Here is a 26,153-nt window from a genome sequence, read left to right on the forward strand (position 1 = left end):
TCGACTGTATTTAGCATTCAGGGGCTTGAACCCCGGTCTACTCAAGAAGCGTGTGCTACTGCACTCCCGCTCCTGACCACTCGGCTACGGAAACCCTGCTTTATATTACATTTGCATCATCTAAGGGCGTTGTCTTTTGACTCTTTGCCCTCTGTCTATTACTTATTTGGGGATATACTTATTGTTGGTCTTTTCTGCTCACACAGCATGCAAACTGGCCTGTGAAAGCACGCACACACATACACACATACAGTTTAAAATTGTAAAAGCTCCTCCAGGTTCTGATAGCATTTCTACACTTGTTCTCAAAACCTATGCTCCTGAGCTTGTCCTTGTTTTGTGTTCCCTTTTTACACTTTCTTATTCCACTGTTTTTTTTCCCTTCTTTCCAGCTGGAAAATGTATTGCTGAATTTTCAAGATTTTACTGTGCTATTAATAATATTTTAGTTGTTTTAAAGTTTTGGTGCAAAATTCTAATAGTTATGATAAGGAGTAGTAGTGGATTCCAATTTTGCAAGTCTCTAACTATTCCACATTGTAAATTTCATTTTATAGTGTAGGATGTTTGATTGGTACAAAGTCATTTGTTAAGTAGTAATTTGTATAAATAATGCTTTGTTAAATAGATTTTTGAAATTTTTAAAATTTTATTTCTGTAATATTTTGTGAATTTATCCTTGAATATTTTGTAGTGGTAATTACAAAACATAACCTATAAAACTAAAAAAATATATGAACTTCAAAGAATACCATGGCTTATGACTCAGACCGGGAATGCTTGGTTTGGTGGGGGGGGGTAATTGCATTGTAAGTCAGGACCGTATTGCATGATTAGGCCGTGCTATGTATTTGATGGTAATTCAAGGTAATCATAGTACAACTGATGAATCATTTTTGGTGCTGGATGCAGGGAATGTGATGACCTAAAATTAAACCATGGCACATTAGACAAATTGTGATCACCGTGAAAATGATTTGTTGATGTATTGGAGCAGTGCCGGACCAAGGTATTTTTACACCCTGGGCCAAAAGATTTTTTTGGTCCCCTTTACTAAGGATATATATAATTTTTCCATGATTTGTAAATTTTGGTGCCCCGGAAAAGGGCCCTGCTCCTCTGTGCCTTAATCTGACACTGCATTGGAGCAGATTACTTTTACCAAAAGAAGCTTTTTTTGGTAAGAGTACCTTTTTGTTCCCCTCACTAATCTCATTTCCCTTCTCTGCACCCATTCCAACAAATCAACATCCTCCTTAAAATGAGATTTTCGGACCCTGTATTCAGTATTCAAGGTGTGGTCTAATCATTGCCTTATATAATGGTATAATAACCTCCTTAATCTTGCTGGAAAAATTCTTGTATATCATTGACAAAACCCCATAAGCTGCCCTGGCATCCTGCACTGTCCACATAACTTCATTTGATTGCAAAATTATTCCCAGGTGCTTTTCGTTCTGTACAACCCTCACTGTGGTACCACAAAGTTGGTGTGTTGTATCTGCAAAAAAAAATTCTACAAACTTAAAATAATAAATATTTTTATATTTTAATTTCAATTTTTAAAAAATTAATTGCAATTTAATTATAATTAGTATAAATAAAATATTTAATTATAAATTATAATTTAATTAATTTTTAATTTTAATATTTTAATTTTTATCATTAATTTATTATACATTCATGAAGCCCAAACATTGATTGCATACTTTATAGTGGTGCCTCAATAGCCAGGTGGGCAGGAGCAGCAGCGCGTAGTACACGCTTCTTGATTAGACCTGGGTTCGAGCCCATAACCACCAAATATGTAGGATGCGGAAAAGTTAGGGAATGACCACCACATATCCCCGGAGCAATATGGCCTTAGTTGCTAATGCTCCTAAAAAAAAAAAAAAATCCCAAAAATACCTTATAGTGTGTTGGACAGTGCTTTTGCCGTGAAAATTGTCTACACCCAGCACGACATTGATTCCATTAGACTGTAGAAGGTGTCTTCAGATGTTCTAGTGAATGCTGCATTCCACCACATTCCACAAATGTTTGGTGAGATTGATGTCAGAAGAATTTAGTGGCCAGGAGGACACAAAAAATGCACGGAGACATGATCCTCAAATCATTTCAGCTCAATGTGGACCTTATAACTCAGGGTATTGTCTTGTTGAAAGAGTCCAGTACCATCTGGATACACAGCCCTACCATTTTTGGCAAAACTTGGTCCAAATAAATTTCGAGGTAGAATCTGACAGTTAGTGTGTTCACTAGCAATGAGGGAACCCAGTGATGGTCACGAAAACATCCCCCGAACCATGATATCACCATCTCCTGCCTGTTTTCATTCAACCATGCAGTTTGATTACAGCCATTCACTTGTTTGCCATTGAATATGCACTCATCCATCAGTATGATGGAACTGGATGGTAGATCACTTTCATCAACCGGTGAAATACCACCACTTTGCTTATTGGAGGCTTGAAGTGGTGAAACCCATGCTTAGTCTCTAGAGCAAAGTTTCTGGCATCCCCTTGCCCCATACTTCTCCTGCAACCCATGCACGGTACTAAGTACTACAGGTTTTGATACCTTTCGTGTTTGGAGTTTTCATAAAAAAAAAAAAAAAAAAAATTCACATCAGATGACCAATGTCCAGGAATGGTGCCCCCATGTCCACTGCAGGCAGATGTGTTGATGATGGTTGGTCCACTTGGGTACATGAATTGGTAATCTTCTTCATAGACCTATCTGCTAGAGCATGCACCAGATGGTATGCTCACAAACATTTCTCTGTGTGCCCAGGTCGTAATTTTCCGTTATTTGAGGGATCGCGATCCATCTGTTGTCCAGAATAACACATGCCAACTACTGTTCACCTTAACTGTAACCAGTGGCAGTCTCCCCATCGTAGCATGTTGGGTGGTTGTGTCTCTCTCTCTTTGGATGATTCCCACCACTTCACTGTGGTAGTACTTGAACTGCTGATAATGCCTGCGGTTGATGAATTGCTGGTCCCCACCTTCCTAGCACTGAAAATTATTACCCGTTCAAATTCTGTCAGGTCATTCCCTTTCCCCATTGTGTGGACTTTGCACTGACAAACTGACATGCACTACCTGTGCTGCCATTATATATGTTACATTGGTCAATGACAACACTCCTATGTGCTGTGGGATGCATCCACTCGTGGAGACAGGAGTTGCCTTAATGTTTTCACTTGTGAGTGTAGGAATTGACTTGTTGCCTTTTAACCCTCACATCTACATTTGGACAGGTATGCACACCCAAACACTTACCTACATGGGGAGACATCATGCACTTTGAAATGGGGCCTGCTTTAGCTCTTGATGCCCCTGCTGTTGCATTGAGGGAGTATATGATGAGAGCTTTGTCGATCATTTCGGCCCTGGAAAGATTGTGCAAGGCTCAAGGGGTAGAATTTTTTTCAGCCTGGTCTGTACGTGTTAACAGAAGGGACAGTAGAACTGTTAACAGTTCTACAGGGATGGGATACACTTAAATAGAAAGGGTGCAAGAATATTTGCTGATGCTATCGAGGCAGTGTTAGGTGGGTCGGAAAACTGCTAGCTTGGGGGGATACAAGGACTAATAGATTAACAGTAGCCACTGGCAGAGGTGAAAGTGATTCTTGCACTGCTTCTATTGGAATGAGCAGAAGCCTGGAAAACAAGATGCAGGATATTTCAGAGACTGCTGTGAGTCATTGTGGTACAAGTAAACACATGGGTTGTGTTAGGGTAGCTAAGAATAGGATCATGTGCATGTATACTTGCATGTACACCAATGCTAGGAGTTTGGTAAATAAATTTGATGAATTTGAGGTATTGCTGAAAGCATCAAAGGCGGATATTGTTGGGATATCAGAGATGCGGTGTCACACAGACATAAGGAATGCAGAACTTGAATTTCGGGAGTACAACGTCTACAGAAAGGATAGACAGGGTAGGAAGGGAGGAGGGGTTATGCTATTAGTTAAGAAACACATAAAATCCAAGGAAGTGAAGCCAGTCGACATTGCTGGACAGTGCAGTGTCGAGTCAGTTTGGTGTGACATAAGCATTGGGAGATCAAAATTGAGAATAGGAGTGTGCTATAGGCCTAATGACTCTGATGAGTATAATAAGAAACTGTACAGGGAAATAGTGAGCCAGTAAATCAGAAAGTCTTATAATGGGGGATTTTAATTTCCCAGATATTGACTGGAATTTGTGGGTTGGTCACTCACGCACTAGCAAGGCTTTTGTGGATTTATTGGATGATTGTTTTTTACATCAGCATGTTCAGGAGGCAACTAGAGGGAGTAATACTCTTGATTTGATTATCAGTAGTGATTCTTCATGCATTAAGAATCTGCAGATAAAGGAACCACTAGGTGGCAGTGATCACAGTGTGATGAACTGGGATTTACCCAAAGAGGTAACTACCATCAGGGGTAAAGGGAAGGGTTATTGTTTTTGTAAAGGCCACTACAATTGTCTGAGACAGTATTTAAATTCTATACAGTGGGACCAACTGATAATGTTACCAACAGAAAATTCAAAATGGGAAGCATTCAAAGAACTTATCTTGGAAGCTACTAGGCTTTACATACCAACTAAGAAATATTGTTCAAGGTTTAGGCCTAAATGGATGTCAGATGAACTAATAAGACATATTTATGGCAGACATAATTAGACATATATATATGGCAGAGAAGAAAAATGCATGGGATACATATAAATTAACACGTGACACAGAAGCCTATGATAGATATAAGTTGATCTGTAGCTAAGTTACAAAGGAGGTTAGGCAGGCAAAGGCAGATTACGAGAAATCTTTGGCAAAGGATGCAAAGAAAAACAGCAAAGAGTTCTTTACTTATGTAAACTCTAGAAGGAAGGGGATGAATCAGATTGGTCCACTTGATATCAATGGTTCAACTGTTGATGATCCTGGTCAGGTAGCTAACAAACTAAATGAATATTTTGCATCAACATTCACAGATGAGGAGTTATTCAGCAAGGGAAATGCCAGAGGTGTATTCAACTCTGGCAGTAAGCTAGATAATCTTGTAATAACTGAGAGTAAAGTGGAGGAGAAATTGTTGAAAATAAACACAAGAAAGGCACCTGGGGTGGATGGGATCTATCCAGTTATGTTAAAGGAAGCAGCAAAGGAAGTAAGCAAACCCTTAGCCATAATTATGAGAGCTTCCTTGGACTCAGGAGAGGAGGTACCCATAGACTGGAGATGTGCAAATGTGACCCCAATTCACAAAGGAGGATCAAAAGCTGACACAAGTAATTATAAACCTGTGAGTTTAACTTCTGTTCCAGGAAAATTAATGGAGGCACTGGTTAAAGAAGCACTGCAGGATCATCTAGACAAGACTTCAGTTATAGCTCGGACACAGCATGGTTTTGTTAAGGGGAAGTCTTGCCTGACCAATTTCATTGGATACTATGATGCAGTCACAAAATAACTGGATGCAGGGATTAACTTTGATATTATAAACTTCGATCTTAGAAAGGCTTTTGATACTGTTGCACATGGAAGACTGCTGCACAAATTGGAGCAGTGTGGCATTGGAGGCAAATTGCTGATATGGATAAAAGGGGTGGTTGAGGGGAGAAGACAGAGTGGTAATCAATGGACACTGCTCATCGTGGACTAATGTTATTAGTGGAGTCCCTCCGGGTTCAGTGTTGGGTCCATTATTGTTTTCTGTATTTATAAATGATATTGATGATGGTATATCAGGCTTAATGTCCAAGTTTGGTCCTTAATGTCCAGACAATAGGAAGGTTGGCAAGGTTGTTAATGACATTAATGACAGTACACTGCAACAGTATCTAGAAAAGTTGAGCAGATGGGCTGAAAGGTGGCAAATGAAGTTTAACATTGACAAATGTAAAGTACTACATATGGGAAACAGCAACCCCAGAACAAAGTATCAACTCTGTGGTACTACACTGACAGTGGTAGAGAATGAAAAGGACCTGGGGGTAATTGTGCAGGCAGATATGAAGTTCTCTGAGCAGTGCAGATGGGCTGCAAGAGTAGCTCATGGTGTCTTATCAATGATATACAGGAAATTTTCTAGCAGGGATAAGGAGGTGATTATTCCCTTGTATAAGGCTATGGTCAGGCCACACCTTGAGTACTGTATGCAGGTCTGGAGGCCTCATTTCAAGAAGGATGTAGAGTTGCTGGAACGAGTACAGAGAAGGACAACAAGATTAGTGAATGGAACAAAGGGTTGCTCTTACGAAGAAAGGCTTAAGTTTTGCAAATTAGTGTCTGGAGACTAGGCACTGCCGAGGTGATCTGATAGAGGTGTATAAAGCCTTGAATGATTTGAGCATGCTCAATGCTGATGGGATTCTGCCTCTTGCTTAGAATAATCACCTGAGAGGGCATAAATTCAAATTGAGGAAAGACAGATGTTGGATAGACTTGAGGAAATTTGCCTTTAGCCAGTGGGTGGTTGGTTGGTGGAACAGACTTCCATCCCTTGTGGAAGTTGATAGCCTAAATAAATCTAAGGCTCAGCTGGACAGGTATTTCGAACGAACGGGGGGCAGCTTCCCCCCCAAATGCATCTGGTTTTGAGTACATGCATTTAGGACCATAATTCCTTTTGTAATAATCAGCAGTGTTGAAATAATAGAGGACAACACACTTCGCTTTGATCAATATAAATAATAATGCTCAGTTTGGAGATGTTGCTTTGCTGATTTCTGCAAGACGTATATGAAAGAAAAATTTTCTTCGTCAAGTCTCTCTCTCTCTCTCATTCTTGACCAAGTATTGTTTCCAAGCATATTTTGCAAATTCGTGCAGCTTAAAAAGGTGAAGGTGTCAAGTGTAAACACTGCTATTTACAAGCAATATAAAAATTGCCTGTAAATAATTTAGAATTGTCATGCAGTTTTTCTTGCATAAAGAAAAAATAATCATGGAATTTATTTACTGACATTGTTATATGAACTGTTTACAGCATGAACTCAGTTTGATTAATCATTTTTTTTATTTAACTTTTTTTTTTATGTAAGTTAGACTAAACAAATATTCATGAACAAATTTTTCCTAGAAGAATGTGATACCGATCAAGAAACAGACAGGTTACTTGGAGCACAGAGAACCGATGATAAAGGCTTTTATGATGATAAAGTAAGTAGTCTTTAAATATTGTCCATACAGATATTTATAAAATTATTATAATACAATACAGTAAACCCTCGATTTAACTGACTAACAGTGGAGAAGGGGTGTCCTTTAAATCGAATGTAACCTGGGGTGGGGGGTCATTTTTTATTTTTTTAATGTAAAAAAAAAGCTTTAATACAGTACTGTACAATATAAAATTATTAAATTATAATAAATAAAGTGTAATATTCTGTTGTAAATATAAAATGTTGCAATTTGGCCTTTGATTTACAGATATCAGAAACTTTTTTTTTTTTTTTTACACCGTAAACTTCACAAACACGTGGTACTGAGACTTGTTCTAATTTCTGTGCCACATTTAAGTTCACTTGCTTTCTTTTAACTCCTCTATCACTTGATGCCATTTTAAATTGTAAGGATTGCAAAATTATTTAATAAATAAAGTCACAATTCAGAAATCACAGAAACACTCTGTATACAACTTGACCGCACGATAGCTTGAGGCAGACTGAGACCGAAACAAAACGAGTCGGTAGACCTGCAGTTTAGTGACCCGAGCCATGTTCAGCTCACAAGTCACCGCCTACTCTTATCTGTTATCTGAGAAAACAGCTATTTGAACACGTTTTCAGAAAGAATAAAAAACAATTTCCTGAATTTGATTATAAAAATAAAAGTAGGTAAGGTAATTATCAAAACAATAATGGAAATAGGTACTTATTATTAATTTTTAATTAATAATAACACTGAAGTTTTGTATAACTTAAAAAAAAAAAAGTAATATGGTTGAGATTAATATGTACATTACTTTATTATTATTTGTCCGGTTCGTTAAATCGAGGGTTTACTGTAATTTGTATTCTATAGATTTTTTTAACATGGGATTGTCTGTACTTCTTGTATAATTGGATTGTTATCTGTTGGCATGTAGTGCCTGAACCAGGGAGTTTTAATTCATATACTGTCCTATCAGTCTTACTGCACTGTCAAGAGAACTTTGTTGGATTGTTGGACTGTATAATTTTTCACGTTAAGTGAAAAAGGACCAGGGAGTTTTACAGTTGTAAAGGAACTAGACAATTAACAGTTCAACATAAAATTCTCTCAACAGTGTAGTAAGTCTTCTAGGACAGTGCACGGGTTACTTTTAGCAATGCTGAAATTTTGTAACTAGAGACAGAGGTATTTCTGCACCCTGTGCAGAAAGATTTTTTAGCACCCCTTTACTAAAGATATATACAGGGTGATTCACTACCAGTGCAACAAACTTGCAGGAGGTGTAGGGGGCACAAAGACGAATCGGAATCACATAGCATTGCAGGGTCCGAAATGCCTTCATCATGCGGTAGAGGACGTTGAACGGGAGGTCGCGTGAACAGTGATCCCACTGGAAGTCAGCATTTGTGAACCATTTCTGTTGAAGAAACCCAGTAGCAAAAGTCCTCCGGAGTGGATAATCCGCAGGCTCCAACGATTAGACGCGTTGCAGATGGTATGAACTCATTTGGTTTGTTGACAGTATCCTCCATACAGTGGATTGGGAAATACCCAATCGTTGGCCTATCGCTCGAGTACTCGTTCTCGGATTGCCTTCTGCAAGATGTAGGACATTCTCCTCATTGTCTGGCGTCCTCGTCGTTCGCTCTCGATTCATGGTACCTCTCATGAAACAACCAGTCTCACGTAACCTTCTGTGCACACGTGCGAAAATCGTATGATGAGGAGCACGCCTGTGCGGGAAACGTTCCTGGTACAAGCGCAGAGCGGCGCGCCCGTTACGGTCCGCAGCTCCATACGCAAGGTGCATGTCGGCCAGTTCAACGTTTGAATACTCGTCCATCGTACTGCCTCGGGAAACGGTTCGCAAATGCTGACTTCCAGTGGGATCACTGTTCACGCGACCTCCCGTTGAGCGTCCTCTACCGCATGACGAAGGCATTTCGGACCCTGCAATGCTATGTGATTCCGATTCGTCTTTGTGCCCACTACACCTCCTGCAAGTTTGTCGCACTGGTAGTGAATTACCCTGTATGTAATGTATGTATATATATATATTGTGTTCTTATTAAAGCTTATGATTTAAATTCTGGTAAAGTGTATATGATTATTTCTTTATCACGTGCTATAGCAAATTCAAAATGGGAAGCATTCAAGGAACTAATCTTGGAAGCTACCAGGCTTTACATACCAACCAAGAAATATTGTTCAAGGTTCAGGCCTAAATGGTTGTCAGATGAACTAATGAGACATATGGCAGAGAAGAAAAATGCATAGGATACATACAAATTAATGGGTGACATGGAAGCCTATGATAGATATAAGTTGGTCTGTAACCAAGTCACAAAGGAGATTAGGCAGGCAAAGGCAGATTATGAGAAATCCTTGGCAAAGGATGCAAAGAAAAACAGAAAAGAGTTCTTTACCTATTTAAACTCAAGAAGGAAAGGGATGAATCAGATTGGTCCACTGGATGTTGATGGTTCAACAGTTGAGGATCCAGCTCAGGTGGCTAACAATCTAAACGAGTATTTTGCATCTACATTCACACATGAGGAGTTATTCAGGAAGGGGAATGTCGTAGGTGAAGTAAACATTGGCAGTGAGCTAGATGATTTTCTAATAACTGAGAGGAAAGTGGAGGAGAAATTGTTGAGGATAAACATAAAAAAGGCACCTAGGGTGGATGGGATCTATCCAGTTATATTAAAGGAGGCAGCAAAGGAAGTAAACAAACCCCTAGCCATAATTATGAGAGCTTCTTTGGACTCAGGGGAGGTACCCATGGACTGGAGATGTGCAAATGTAACCCCAATTCACAAAGGAGGTTCAAAGGCTGACACAAGTAATTATAGACCTGTTAGTTTAACTTCGGTTCCAGGAAAATTAATGGAGGCACTGGTTAAAGAAGCACTGCAGGATCATCTGGACAAGAATTCAGTTATAGCTCAGACACAGCATGGTTTTGTTAAGGGCAGGTCTTGTCTGACCAATTTCATTGGATACTATGATGTAGTCACAAAAGAACTGGATGCAGGGAATAACTTTGATATTATATATTTGGATCTTAGAAAGGCTTTTGATACTGTTGCGCATGGAAGACTGCTGCACAAATTGGAGCAGTGTGGCATTGGAGGCAAATTGCTGCTATGGATAAAGGGATGGTTGAGTGGCAGAAGACAGAGAGTGGTAATCAATGGACACTGCTCAACGTGGACTAATGTTATTAGTGGAGTTCCTCAGGGTTCAGTGTTGGGTCCATTGTTGTTTTCTGTATTTATAAATGATATTGAGAGGATATTGAGCCCAAGGGGGATGTCTTTGTGTGTGCGCGATGCAAGGAGTGTAACGATATCAGGCAACAACTCGGCGTTCTTTTGGGCCTATATGAGAGCTTGAAGGACAGGGTGGATGCCCTCGAAGAAACTAAATTGAGGGGCCCATCAAGCTCTCAGCTGCCCACATCAACGCCAGAGCTTGCACTTGGGCATCGCGTGACACAGAGACAACCCCCAAGGCAGAATGCGCTGGTCCCGAAGGAACTAGTAGTTGTTGGTGACTCTATTGTCAGGGAAACGGGGAACATGCTTTGTAAAAAAGATAGGTGGAACAGGACCAGGGTATGTCTGCCAGGGGCAAAGGTTGATGACGTTGTAGAGCGAATATCATCTTTTAAGGGCACAAAAGGTGATATAGTTGTACACGTTGGCACTAATAATATTAAGAGTAGGAGACCGGCAGAATTACTTAACAAGTACAGGTCACTGTTGAACAAAAGCCGAGAATTAGGGTTGAATTTGAAAGTGTCTGCAATTCTGCCCAGACACGATAGGAGGGAGTATATGATGAGAGCCTTGTCGATCAATTCGGCCCTGGAAAGATTGTGCAAGGCTCAAGGGGTAGAATTTTTTTCAGCCTGGACTGTACTTGTTAACAGGAGAGATTGCTTCTACAGGGATGGGATACACTTAAATAGAAAGGGTGCAAGAATATTTGCTGATGCTATCGAGGCAGTGTTAGGTGGGTCGGAAAACTGCTAGCTTGGGGGGAGACAAAGACCAATAGATTAACAGTAGCCACTGGCAGAGGTGAAAGAGATTCTTGCACTGCTTCTATTAGAATGAGCAGAAGCCTGAAAAACAAGATGCATGGTATTTCAGAGACTGCTGGGAGCCATTGTGGTACAAGTAAACACATGGGTTGTGTTAGGGTAGCTAAGAATAGAAACAGGTGCAGGTATACTTGCGTGTACACCAATGCTAGGAGTTTAGTAAATAAATTTGATGAATTTGAGGTATTGCTCAAAACATCGAAGGCAGATATTGTTGGGATATCAGAGACGTGGTGTCACACAGATATAAGGGATGCGGAACTGCAGTTTGGGGAGTACAACGTCTACAGAAAGGATAGACAGGATAGGAAGGGGGGAGGTGTTATGCTATTAGTTAAGAAACACATAAAAACCAAGGAAGTGAAGCCAGTCGACATCGCTGGACAGTGCAGTGTGGAGTCAGTTTGGTGTGACATAAGCATTGGGAGATCAAAATTGAGAGTAGGAGTGTGCTATAGGCCTAATGACTCTGATGAGTATAATAAGGAACTGTACAGGGAAATAGAGTGGGCCAGTAAATCAGAGTGTCTTATAATGGGAGATTTTAATTTCCCAGATATTGACTGGAATTTGGGGGCTGGATACTCACACACTAGCAGGGCTTTTGTCGATTTATTGGATGATTGTTTTCTACATCAGCATGTTCAGGAGGCAACTAGAGGGAGTAATACTCATGATTTGATTATCAATAGTGATTCTTCATGCATTAAGAATCTGCAGATAAATGAACCACTAGGTGGCAGTGATCACAGTGTGCTGAAGTGGGATTTACTCAAAGAAGTAACTACCATTAGGGGTAAAGGGAAGGGTTATTGCTTCCGTAATGGCGACTACGATGGACTGAGACAGTATTTAAATTCTATACAGTGGGACCAACTGATGATGTTACCAACAGCAAATTCAAAATGGGAAGCATTCAAAGAACTTATCTTGGAAGCTACTAGGCTTTACATACCAACTAAGAAATATTGTTCAAGGTTTAGGCCAAAATGGATGTCAGATGAACTAATGAGGCATATGGCAGAGAAGAAAAATGCATGGGATACTTACAAATTAACACATGACACAGAAGCCTATGATAGATACAAGTTGATATGCAACCAAGTTACAAAGGAGGTTAGGCAGGCGAAGGCAGATTACCAGAAATCCTTGGCAAGGGATGCAAAGAAAAACAGCAAAGAGTTCTTTACTTATGTAAACTCTAGAAGGAAAGGGATGAATCAGATTGGTCCACTTGATATTGATGGGTCCTGCTCAGGTGGCTAACAAACTAAATGAATATTTTGCATCGACATTCACACATGAGGAGTTATTCAGCGAGGGGAATGCCAGAGGTGTATTCAACTCTAGCAGTAAGTTACAGAATCTTGAAATAACTGGGAGTAAAGTGGAGGAGAAACTGTTGAAGATAAACACAAGAAAGGCACCCGGGGTGGATGGGATCTATCCAGTTATATTAAAGGAGGCAGCAAAGGAAGTAAGCAAACCCTTAGCCATAATTATTGAGAGCTTCCTTGGACTCAGGGGAGGTACCCATAGACTGGAAATGTGCAAATGTGACCCCAATTCACAAAGGAGGATCAAAGGCTGACACAAGTAATTATAGACCTGTGAGCTTGACTTCTGTTCCAGGAAAATTAATGGAGGCACTGGTTAAAGACGCACTGCAGGATCATTTAGACAAGACTTCAGTTATAGCTCAGACACAGCATGGTTTTGTTAAGGGGAAGTCTTGCCTGACCAACTTGATTGGATACTATGATGCAGTCACAAAAGAACTGGATGCAGGGAATAACTTTGATATTATATACTTGGATATTAGAAAGGCTTTTCATACTGTTGCACATGGAAGACTGCTACACAAATTGGAGCAGTGTGACATTGGAGGCAAATTGCTGCTATGGATAAAGGGGTGGTTGAGGGGGAGAAGACAGAGAGTGGTAATCAATGGACACTGCTCATCGTGGACTGATGTTATTAGTGGAGTCCCTCAGGGCTCAGTGTTGGGTCCATTATTGTTTTCTGTATTTATAAATGATATTGATGATGGTATATCGGGATTAATGTCCAAGTTTGCAGACGATACAAAGGTTGGCAGGGTTGTCAAGGACACTACTGACACTATGCTTCTGCAACAGGATCTGGAAAGGTTGAGCAGATGGGCTGAGAGGTGGCAAATGAAGTTTAACATTGACAAATGTAAAGTACTACACATGGGAAACAGCAACCCCAGAGCAACGTATCAACTCTATGGTACAACACTGACAGTGGTGGAGAATGAAAGGGACTTGGGGGTGGTTGTGCAGGCAGATATGAAGTTCTCTGAGCAGTGCAGACGGGCTGCAAGAGTAGCTCATGGAGTATTGTCAATGATATACAGGAATTTTTCCAGCAGGGATAAGGAGGTGATTATTCCATTGTATAAGGCGATGGTCAGGCCACACCTAGAGTACTGTATACAGGTCTGGAGGCCTCATTTCAAGAAGGATGTAGAGCTGCTGGAACGAGTACAGAGAAGGGCAACAAGATTAGTGAATGGAACAAAGGGGTGCTCTTACGAAGAAAGGCTTAAGTTTTGCAAATTACAGTGTCTGGAGACTAGGCACCAGCGAGGTGATCTGATAGAGGTGTATAAAGCCTTGAATGGTTTAAGCATGCTCAATGCTGATGGGATTCTTCCTCTAGCTCAGAATAATCACCTGAGAGGGCATAAATTCAAATTGAGGAAAGACAGATGTAGGATAGACGTGCGGAAATTTGCCTTTAGCCAGCGGGTGGTTGGTTGGTGGAACAGACTTCCATCCCTTGTGGTGGAGGTTGATAGCCTAAATAAGTTTAAGGCTCAGCTGGACAGGTATTTTGAACGAACAGAGGGGTGAAGTGGAAGTGGTTTTTTTTTTTTTTTTTTGGCTGATTCTGCATAAGCTTGCTTTCTTGCATCAAATGCCTCTACTAATGCTAATGCTTAATGTCCAAGTTTGCAGATGATACCAAGGTTGGCAGGGTTGTTAAGGACACTACTGATACTATGCTGCTGCAACAGGATCTGGAAAGGTTGAGCAGATGGGCTGAGAGGTGTCAAATGAAGTTTAACATTGACAAATGTAAAGTACTACATATGGGAAACAGTAACCCCAGATCAACGTATCAACTCTGTGGTACTACGCTGACAGTGGTAGAGAATGAAAAGGACCTGGGGGTAATTGTGCAGGCAGATATGAAGTTCTCTGAGCAGTGCAGACGAGCTGCAAGAGTAGCTCATGGTGTCTTGTCAATGATATACAGGAATTTTTCTAGCAGGGACAGGGATGTGATTATTCCCTTGTATAAGGCATTGGTCAGGCCACACCTTGAGTACTGTATACAGGTCTGGAGGCCTCATTTCAAGAAGGATGTAGAGCTGCTGGAACGAGTACAGAGAAGGGCAACAAGATTAGTGAATGGAACAAAGGGTTGCTCTTACGAAGAAAGGCTTAAGTTTTGCAAATTACAGAGCCTGGAGACTAGGCATCGGCGAGGTGATCTGATAGAGGTGTATAAGGCTTTGAATGGCTTGAGCATGCTCAATGCCGATGGGATTCTTCCTCTTGCTCAGAATAATCACCTGAGAGGGCATAAATTCAAATTGAGGAAGGACGGATGTCGGATAGATGTGCGGAAATTTGCCTTTAGCCAGCGGGCAGTTGGTTTGTGGAATAAACTCCCATCGCTTGTTGTTGAAGTTGATAGCCTAAACAAATTTAAGGCTCAGCTGGACAGGTATTTCGAACGAACGGAGGGGTGAAATGGGAGTAGTGGTTTTTTTTTTTTTTTTTTGGCTGATGCTGAATAAGCTTGCTTTCTTGCATCATATGCCTCTATATATATATATATATATATATATTGTATAAAATATTGTAAATATATATATGTAAATATATATATATATATATATAATATATATATGTATAAAATATTGTAAGTAGAACGCATGAAGGAGATTTTATTAAATTAAATCTAATGAATATACGGTATACATTGGGAGCGATGTATGGTATGAAAAAGAGGAAGAAATGGACCGGAAATTAAAATAAAGATAAGAATTGAAAAAGATCAAGATGAAATAACATTGTGGTGTCTTTTTTACAATTTTAGTAAAATTGTGGTACAATTTTAGTGTCATCATCAGAGGTCATCCACCGAAATTATGAAAAAAGACAGCAATGTTTTTGCTTCTGTTTTCCACATGCTCTGTATGCTATGGTGCACGTGTATGGTTGCCACGTGTTACGAAGGCAAATTTAGATTTTGAATTTTGCAGTAAGATTATAAGGGAATGTGCTAATAAAAGTGGTTATAATACGCTGTGCATAGAGATTATGCACAACGAATTATAACCACTTTTATTGTCTCAGGTCTCAACGCAAGTCTATAAGCGAAGAATTGTAACTGTATTACTCTAATACGTTTTGCGGTTCTTCTCTCATCTGCATGTTGTAGTTCCTCGTGCCAATCACTTTCTCCTCACGGGAATAGCAACAGACACACCATAGGGTCTCCATTCTTGTTTATCGGTGATATAATTCTACAGAAGTCACCTATGGGATATATTCACATGCCTCTATTTGCAGGTGGTTCCCTGTCTTCTCCAACAAATATTGCAATAACCTCCGTTTTGGATGTAGGCGCATTATATCGTCTCTTATCTAAATCCGGGTCTTCTATAAATACCATGCGCACATTCATTGTTTGATTGGCCTGGGTTATTTGATATACTATATTTGTTTATATGACTCAGCAAATGGGTTAACTTGTCGCAGTATCTGGTCCAATTGTTGCATTACTTCGGCCATACACCCTTGGTTTAATTGTTTTTCAAGCCTTTTTGTTGTTGCTTCAGCAGAATCGAAAATATGAAGTTTGCCATATTCTGGCTTATTTGCCTCGTTTGGATATAGCGGTGAGACCAAATGGTAAATCTGGCCGTGTATTCTAAAACAGTATGGAAATCTTTCCAGGCGGTGATTTAATCTCTGTGCCCGTTGCTGAGTTGTACTCTCGTATATGTTCTCTGTAGTATGCCGCCGTAGCCTAGTGGTCAGGCGCGCGGGTTCATAAGTACACGTGCCTTGAGTGACCGGGGTTCAAGCCCGTGACTGCTGAATGCGGTGCTGTTTCTTGTATTCTGTGTATCTTGTAAACTCCTCTGACCGTTTGGTCGTCCCGGAGTATAAACAGAAAATTTATTTATTTATTTTTATTTGCTTCACATGTATCCCCTGTAAGCAGCTCGCGTAATAGAGTAGGTGTCTCGGACAGTGGGTTAAGTGAAGCCTTTTCCATCATGACAGCATTTAGTGTATTTATTCGATGTGTTTAACTCGTGTCCCCAATATCTTGCATTGCCATACTCAGTTGTAACACATATTTCCTATGTCTCTTCCACATTAATTACAGCTTGTTGATTATTCGCATCCGGTACTATGCTGCTATTTGATTATTATTGTTGTCGTTCTTCTTATATTATTTCTCCCTGATTGGGGGATTCCACTCCGTGACGGGTACTGCTACACAGAGTGGTTGTTATGTCTGGTGTTAATTATTATTAGCATTAGCTATATGGTGCAAGGAAGCCCGAGGCCCATGCTGCGCCAGGCAAAAAAAAAAAAAAAAAAAAAAATTCTGAATTATCCTGAGAGAGAGAGAGCGCACACAAGAGTCAGGAGTAGAAGGGAATCACCAAAAAAGAGAATGATGATGATATCCAGCTCAGGACCCTTGGGTGTGCCAAGCTCATACTCATATGGTGTATTCTCTTTCTTCAGTGTTTTCTGTTCGTCTCCGCAGTCGTAGAATCTCGTTTCTGTTTCTTAATCTATTAGATCTCTCTAATGTTTCATTAGCATTTCTACTACATTTTCTCAAAGTTTTTACACACTGTTCAGCCATTTTGACTCTTCTTAAAACTTAGAACCGTTTATTAAAATCGAAGACAGATAAAATAAACATACATCGATAGTCTTCAAGCATAGGTTGCTTTTCTTCAGTCGATAAACGTTAGTACCAAAATTAATAAAGACTGTCCGGTATGGTGGTCATGCGAGGTGATCGGGTGCTGGCAGTTGGAAAATTTGGGCAGCATACCTAAGCGTTTTATATATATAGATTCTGGTTTTCTCGAGTCCCTCCTTTTTCCTGAGTGTGGCCCTAGTTAAAGTTCTTAATAGAAAAGGCGGATCGTGTTGCATCGCAGGCAACACGATTGCATAAAAGGCATTATTATAATCAGCACTTAAAATAAAAATTTTTACGAAACGGAACGCTCGTAAGAATATGTTCAACAGGCAGTAAACGCTTAAGCACGATAGTACGCTGTGTATGGCGAATTGGAACGGCGTTCCGGCTTGCATTCCGAGCTTCAGTTATCACTTGCACCCCGAAAAAGAATCATTTCCCCCCAGTATATTGCTCTTTATTCTTCTTCTTCTTTATCTTCGCCTTCTTCCCACGTTTATATGGGGTCGGCATTTCCGTCCTTAATTCTTTTCCTCCATTCCTCCCTATCCTGGGCTTACTGTCTCCTCCATCCTCTTTCTTTTAAATCCTCTGCAACCTTGTCCTTCCATCTCAGCTTAGGTCTCCCCTCCTCCTCTTCCCTATCACCTCCAACTTTTCACACCTCTTCCCCACATATTCCTCACTTCTTCTTTCCACATGTCCAAGCCACTTCAACCTAGATTCCTGCATTTTTTTTACTCAGAGGCCCTACCTTAACTGTACCTCTGATGTAGTCATTTCTTATCCTGTCCTTCCTCGTCACACCACACATCCATCTTAGCATCCTCATCTCCGCCACTTCCATCATCTTCTCCTCTTGGGCCCTTGTAATTGCCCATGTCTCAGCACCGTACATCAATGCGGGTCTAACCACAGTTTTATACACTCTTCCCTTCATTCTACAATTTACTTTCTTATCACACAGCACCCCACTCATCTTTCTCCAGTTCAACCATCCACATTGCACTCTATGCTGTATTTCTGCACTCAATCCTCCATCCCTCTCAACATTCGATCACAGGTACTTAAATTTCGAAACTGATGATAGCTTTTCCTCCTGCAGTTTTATAGAACTCTCATCTTCTCCATTCAATACCATATATTCTGTCTTTGTTCTACTTATCCTCATGCCTCTCTCTTCCAATGCATTCCTCCAATTTCTTCTCTACCTTTCCTTGGGATGGTTCGCACAGTACGATATCATCCGCGAACAGCATACTCCATGGTGCTCTACTCTTCACTTCTCTCACCAACACATCCATTACCAGATCAAACAGATATGGGCTAAGAGCTGATCCCTGGTGCAGTCCAACTTCTACAGAGAATCCCTCAGTCATACCTACACTACTCTTAACCTGAGTCACCGCTCCCTCGTACATTTCCTTCACAAGCCTTACGTACTTTTCTGATGCACCCTTCTCCCTCATGCATCTCCATACCTCTTGTCTGGGCACTCTATCATATGCTTTTTCCAGGTCTATGAACACCATGTGCAACTCTACTTGCACCTCCCTGTATCTTTCCATCACCTGCCTTAAAGCAAAGACCGCATCTGTTGTTCCTCTTCCCGGCATGAAACCAAACTGTTCCTCTTCTATTTCCGTCTCCTGCTTTATCCTTCCTTTCACGATTCTTTCCCAGATCTTCATCGAATGAGACATTAACTTTATTCCCCTGTAGTTCCCACATTCCTGCACATCATCCTTTCCTTTATAGATTGGCACAAGTATACTTTCCCTCCACTCATCAGGTATCCTCTCCTGCTGCCACAGTTTTTCCATAAAGTCCCATAGGATATCGATCCCTTCTTCTCCCAGACTTCTCCATACCTCTACTGGTATCTGATCAACACCTACTGCTTTCCCCCTCTGCATTTTTCTGAGTGCGCTTTCCACTTCTTTCCTGCTTATGCCTTCCACTACTCTTTCATTCGTCTCTCCATCCTCGCATAATGCTCTTGGGTTTTCCTCATTTAATAACTTCGTAAAATAGTCTTTCCACCTTTCCTTAACCTTCTCCTATCTCCATCTTTCCTTTCCAGTTCCCCATAGGCCTCGTCCACTGCCCTCGCCTTTGCTGTTGCCACAGCCCTTTTTGTCTCCTTATTTGCTAATGTATACGCTTTATCTTCCTGGCATCTTTTCTTCATCTTCTTTTGTTTTATCACCGATTGCACTTCCTCATTCCACCACCAAGCCTCCTTTCCCTCCGGTATCCCCCTTTCCTGATATTTTCCCCAACAACTCTTCTCCAACTGTCCTTATGATACAACTGTTTAACTTCCACCACTCTTGCACGTTTTCCGGTAACTTTATTCCTTTTAGCACCTTTTCCCTAAACTCCTTCCTCAAACCCTCCTCTTTCAATCTACACCATTTTATCCCGTTCTCCCTCTGTCTTGAATATTTTCTACTTTTGTCCACTGCAACCTCCCAATCGACCACAAGCAATCTACGTTGTGCAGACACACTTTCTCCGTTTATCACCTTGCTGTTCCTCATTTCCTTTAGATGCCTCCTACGGCCCATGATATAGTCAATCTCGCTTGTCCTTTCCCCACTCTTGTATGCTATCCAGCTGGCTTTATTTCTTTTTGAAGTAGGTGTTAACTATCGCTAGGTCGAATGCCACTGCGTTTTCTACTATCCTCTCCTCTTCTCTATTTCTTTCCCCAATACTCCACCTTCCATACACTCTTCCTTCCTCTCTCTTGCTTCTTCCTAAATGTTTCTTCCTCTTCTCTATTTCTTTTCCCAATACTTCACCTTCCATACACTCTTCCTTCCTCTCTCTTGCTTCTTCCTAAATGTCCATTTAAATCGCCCCCAACAATCAACCTCTCTTTCTCAGGTATTGCCATGATCACTTGATCCATTTCCATCCAAAAACTGTCCTTTTTCTTCCCCGCATCCTACTTGCGGGGCATACGCACATACTGTTGTGGTCAAGTGTCCACCCACTTCCATTTGATGCTCATAATCCTATCACTCCTTCTGTTAACCTCACACACCCTATCTTTTGCCGACCGGGCTAGCCGGGTGGGTAAAGTGCCTGTCTGGCAACCCAAAGGTCGCGGGTTGGATCACAGTACTGCAAAAACCTTGGGAGGTGCATTATGGCCACAGAAGCCGATGCGCCAACAACTAAACAAAAAAAAAAAAAAAAAAACTCCATCTTTTAACTACTTATCAACTACAATACCTACTCCATTTCTTCCTCCCTCATCCGCTCCCCTAAAGAACAACTTGTACCCTTCACCGAGCTCTTTTGCTTTATTTCCCTTCCACCTTGTCTCTTGTAGGCATAGGATCTTCACTCTTCTTTGCGTCAAATCCACAATCTCTCTACTCTTTCCATTCATCGTCCCAATGTTCCTATTCTAACACTTTTCAACCTCTTCTTCTCTAGCTGGACTAACTTCTTTAACCGAACCCGTCCTTTGTTCGGTAGCCCTGACCCTTTTCTCACAGTTTCCGGGCGACGTGACTGCGCGTTGCTTATGGGGTAGCCCTAGCCATTCCACATCTATTTTCCGTCATTCTATCATTTTCTTTTGTTTTGGCATAGGTTTTTTTATGGCCTGATGCCCTTCCTGACGCCAACCCTCACCATTTATCCGGGCTTGGGACCGGCACCTACTGAGGCTGACTTGTCCCCTTCGGTGGCTGGCTTATTGCTCTTTATTTTTAGATTGTTGTTTCCTCTTTATTGGGCTCACATAAGTGCAAGAGCTGATGATCTGTTCCGGGAGGCGGGTGGGGGAGCCGAGATTGAAAATGTTATTACGCCCTATGCTAATATATATATATATATATATATTACAGTGGTCAAAAACTATATAAAAATATATACAGTGTTAGTCCTTTTGTGGTAGGATATATTCCACATATACTCTTGTTAAAAGTCGGAAAAGAGAATCTTTAATTATGCAATATTTTTGAAATTATAATGCTTGTGCTTTATCCAGTACTGTTTCTTGTGGAAGAGGGGTCATTGGCTATTGCTAAGGGGCGATCCCCCCCCCCCAAACGTACCCTGTTATATTTAAACAAACACTGTTTTATGATATTAATTAAATTACTGTGAATCGCATATATCATCGCCATATTACTCCATCCCGCCGCTATAAAACAGTATGGCTCCTACCCGTTGGGGAGAGGGTTAAGATGTTTCGGAATATTTGAATAAATGCCAGGGGCTCACATCTGGTGAGTATGGGCTTGGCACACCAAGGGTCCTGAAGACAGATAAAATAAACTGGATATCATTATTATTCTCTCTCTCTCTCTCTCAAATATTTTTTGTCTGGTGCAGCATAAGCCTCAGGCGAACATGCTTCAGTATAATATCATTATTTTCTTTTCAGTAAGTAACTGAATTTGCATTTGATGCGTTCGATTTACTCTTTTTTCCCTTAGTTTCTGTCATTTCAAATGGTTTATGCATTGCAGTCCACTACATTTGAAAAGTATTTTCTTATATATAGTTTGTAAAGATTTATTTTTGGTTGCAACTTATTTTAAAAATTTTTCCCCCTGGCTTTTTATTCTCTACAATTTATAATAATCCCATTCATTTTTTTGCTCCCTGCCACAACAAACTCAGTTCATGATTTGATTCTTCTTCTTCTTCTTCTTGAAGCTCTTTGCTCTAATCTTCTACGGAATTAAAGGAATGTTAATTCCGTAGAAGATTAGAGCAAATATACGTGCATTAGATTTCAGGCGCGTTCGATATGAAATGAAATATTTTTTTCATCTTTTGTGATTAATAGAAGTGAATAGTAAAAGATAGTTAACTCTATCCATGAATAAAACTCTATAGGTTTACGTTCTCTAAACTTAGCCATTTAATATTACCCTTCTCCCGTTTGACTTTTTTTTTTTTTGTCTTTTTTTCTCGATGGCTCTATATATATTGTCTCTTAACAAGCGAAATCACGTTTACAAATCGACTAAACGATACTTTTGCGTGCACTGCAAAGGGGTTTACTGATATATCGGTCAGTGCAATTTGCATCATTTTTATGTGTGGGTATAAAATAAAATGATCATATATCCAGGTAGATGAATTGGTATTATTTTAATTATATCTCATATTGTGAATACCTTCACAATGAGTTGCCACGGTATTTCACTATCTCGAATAAGTAACGCTTCACCAGTGAAGAAGACCATTGTTACTATCCTCTTAATCATTTTAATTATATCTCATATTGTGAATACCCTCACAACGATTTGCCATGGTATTGCACTACCTCGAATAAGTAACACCTGTGGAGAAGACTACATGTATTGTTACTTATTCTCGCTGGATACCACCACCCAGACGGCACCGTTTGTAAAATGGTATGGGATAAAAAATTGTGTTATCCACATATCTATCCCTGTTAGACTTAGGAAAGCAAAAAGGTAGAGGAAAATGATAGTAGGAGAGGAAGAAGTGCCATTGAAAGAGGAAAGGGGCAGTTACTCCAGACTCACTAATCCTTCGAATAGGCAACGCTTCCCCATTAGGGAAGACTGTTGTTGCCTATTCTCGGTAACTCGGGCAACATCAAGGTTCACGCAGACGGCACCATTTCAAGGTGCCCTCTCTTCGGTGGGTGGTCAGGTATCCTGGTATTGCAATAGTGACAACCCAGTTATGAAGTATCACTCCACAATATGAGAGATGCCTGATGGTGTGCACTGATTTAGACTAAAGGATATTTTTGCCTGAACTGCGAAGAAGTTTATAAACGGGGGGAGGTGACATATGGGATAGTGCAATTTGCATCATTTTTTGTGTCAGTAAACTCCTTCGCAGTCTAGGCAAAAATATCCACTTTGCTTATTGGAAGCTTGAAGTGGTGAAACCCATGTTTAGTCTCTAGAGCAAAGTTTCCGGCATCCCCCTACCCCCATACTTCTCCTTCAACCCATGCACGGTACTAAGTACTATAGGTTTTGATACCTTTCGTGTTTGGGGTTTTCATAAAAAAAAAAAAAAAAAAGTTTAAATCAGTGCACACCATCAGGCATCTCTCATATTGTGGAGTTATGCTTCAACTGGGTTGTCACTATTGCAACACCAGGGTTGCCCACCACGGAAGAGAGGGCCAAAAAGCCCTGAAACGGTGCCGTTTGGGTGATGGTATACACAAAGAGAATATGTAACAATAGTTTTCTCCGTCGGTGAAACTTTACTTATTCGAGGTATTTCAATAGCATGGCAACTCGTTGTGAAGATATTCACAATATGAGATTAATTAAAATTATGGCAGTCCATCTACCTGGGTAATGATCATTTTATACCTACACGTATAAAACTGATGCAAATTGCACTAACCCATATGTCAGTAAACGTGTATGGACTGTCTAATGCTAACAAATCTGCATTAAACTTCACATATAATGTATGAAATACAGTAGAACCTCACTAATTAGGCCTGACGTAGCCGAGTGGTCAAGGGCGAGAATGCATAGCACGCGTTCCTGAGTGGACCGGGGTTCAAGCCCGTGTCTACTAAATACAATAAATATTTGTATTGACGATTTATTGTAAAATCTACTGACTTGGCTGTCGTGCCGGAGTATAAACAGAAAAATTTAATTGGTCATCTTCGGAACCAGAGGGGTATCCAATTAGTGAAATAGACCATTTAGTGAGGGAGTAAATAAAAAGTCAATTTGTAACCATAAAAGACTAGGAATTATTTATTTAAATTAAATTTTAATACATATACAGTAATTTTAAAAAAATACATACATGTATATTTAAGAACACTTAACTTAATAAAAAAAAAAAAAAAAGGAAAAACGTATTTACATTACAGTAATTTGAAGTTGTACATACATAATTTATTTGTTTAAAAAAAAATCTGTTATTTTTGTTTGTTTTTGGTATTGTCGATGTTTTTCAGTAGCCAAGTTATAAATTTGTCGTAGTAAAATTATTTTTGGCATTTCTGTTTCTTCTCGGCATTCATACCAATTGATTATATGATTTTTATATCTGTCAGGGATTGACTGGCTTCCTTATGGGAAATGGTAGATTTTGTGGGCCTGTCGTCTTCTTCATCTACTACTTCAGTAGATCCCGCAGAAACATAGGAGACAATTCCATCATCCGTAAAAATTTCGTGACCTACATCCGTTGCGTCTATATCGCACCAATTTTTGACATCGTCTTAAGTTTTTGAAGGCAAGGATTTGCAAATTTCTATTAAAACTGGTGGTGTGAGACCAGAATCTTATTGTTCTGCAGAGTCAGGTTGTACTGTTTGAGATGGCCAGAGCTTATTCCAGGCAGATTTTAGCGTCTTTTCAGGAACACATTGCCACTCATCAGCTGCGTTATAGATGGCATCCTTTATAGTATGTTCCTTCCAGAACTGTTCTACCTCTAAATCGTTTTCACATAGTGTCAAGTTCTGCAAAAATAATTTTCTATGCCGCCTCTTAAAACTCTGTATAATGCCCTGGCCCATTGGCTGTAATAGGCTAGTTGTATTAGCTGGAAGAAATATGCAATGAATGTTGTTATGGGATGAAAATTCTTCTAAATCGTCAAGGGGATGGGCAGGAACATTGTCCATTATCAAAAGGGCTTTTTCTGGGAGGTTTTTTGTTTTAAGGTAAGAAAAAACTCGGGTACAAAGTTCTTCTGTAAACCATTGCTTAAAAATGTCTTTGTTCATCCAGGCATTATTTTAGGCATAATATTTTACAGGCAGTAAATTATAATTCATGTTCTTAAAAGCACGTGGTTTTTTTGCCTTGCCGATTACTGCTAATGTCATTTTGTGGCCCCCACTAGCATTGGAACAAACAAGAATTGTTAAACGCTCTTTCCTTAAATCCTGGGGCTGAAGATTCTGACCCAGATGCCAGTGTTTTTTGAGGAAGTGCTTTCCAGTATAATCTTGATTCGTCACAATTATACACCCGTTCTGCGCACAATCCAAGATCACTAATATGGGCACTTAGTTTTTCGCCATAATGCACTAGGATTTCACTGTTAGCACTCATCTTCTCTCCTTCAATTCATAGTTGCTGAAAACCGTGCCGCTCCTTAAACCTATGGACCCAACCTTGACTTGCTTTAAAATTTGGGTCACCATTCAATTTTTGATTCATTTGGAGCGCCTTTTCGATGATATTGGTCCACTTAATGGAATCCGTTGGGAGCGCTGTGGAACCATATAAACATGGCTTTGTCCAATTTGTCGAGTGTCGCTGTAGTCAGCCTTTTTCTTTTCGAAACGTTTCCATTAGCAGCCTCTGTTTTGCACATAAATTCTTCAATTTTGTCCCCATTATTTTTTATATTATTAATCGTGGTACGTGGGACACCATACACTTCCGAGAGTTTTGATGCACTTTCACCTTTACGAAGACGTTGTAAAATTTCATATGTTTTCGGCAAATCCAGACTTTTATGAGTACGGTTAGCAGACATGACTCAACATAAATTATTACAGTAGAACCTCACCATTTGGTGAGGTTATACTGTAATAATTTTCTGGATTTCTATTTGTCAGATTTTAATAAAATTTGGTTTGGCTGAACAAATATTTTTAATAAGTAATTATTTTAACGGTGTACACACACACGCGCGCGCGCACACACACACACACACACACACACACACACACACTAGAGCGTCGATAACCCGAATTTGGTAAGTTTGGAAATAAAAAACGAAGTTGCAACGTATTTTTATTCATATGTAACAAAACAAATGGAACTTTCAGCCACCTAACACATATATATTGGCTTTTAACGAAAATAATTACTTATTTTTTGCTGCGCCATTTTCGAATTTCGTTTCTTTGCTGCCAGATCTCTCACTCTTTTCAGAAAGA

The 26,153-nt window shown here is 40.1% G+C and overlaps 1 protein-coding gene across 5 annotated transcripts in view; it reads left to right on the forward strand.

Moving 5' to 3' along the window:
• Positions 1–26,153, forward strand: part of LOC150091569 (uncharacterized) — a 322,811-nt gene that overhangs the window by 104,552 nt on the left and 192,106 nt on the right. For 4 of the 5 annotated variants that reach the window (XM_090376203.1, XM_090376217.1, XM_090376221.1 and 1 more), the window contains exon 5: positions 7,085–7,164. In XM_090376203.1, the coding sequence (XP_090232329.1) occupies positions 7,085–7,164 (80 nt within the window). The remainder of the gene's footprint in view (positions 1–7,084; positions 7,165–26,153) is intronic. The other variant, XM_090376211.1, reaches the window with a different exon arrangement.

This window comes from Mastigoproctus giganteus, chromosome 1 (genome assembly GCF_048544385.1).
Source record: "Mastigoproctus giganteus isolate SK-2022 chromosome 1, ASM4854438v1, whole genome shotgun sequence".
Taxonomy (NCBI): Eukaryota; Metazoa; Arthropoda; class Arachnida; order Uropygi; family Thelyphonidae; genus Mastigoproctus; species Mastigoproctus giganteus.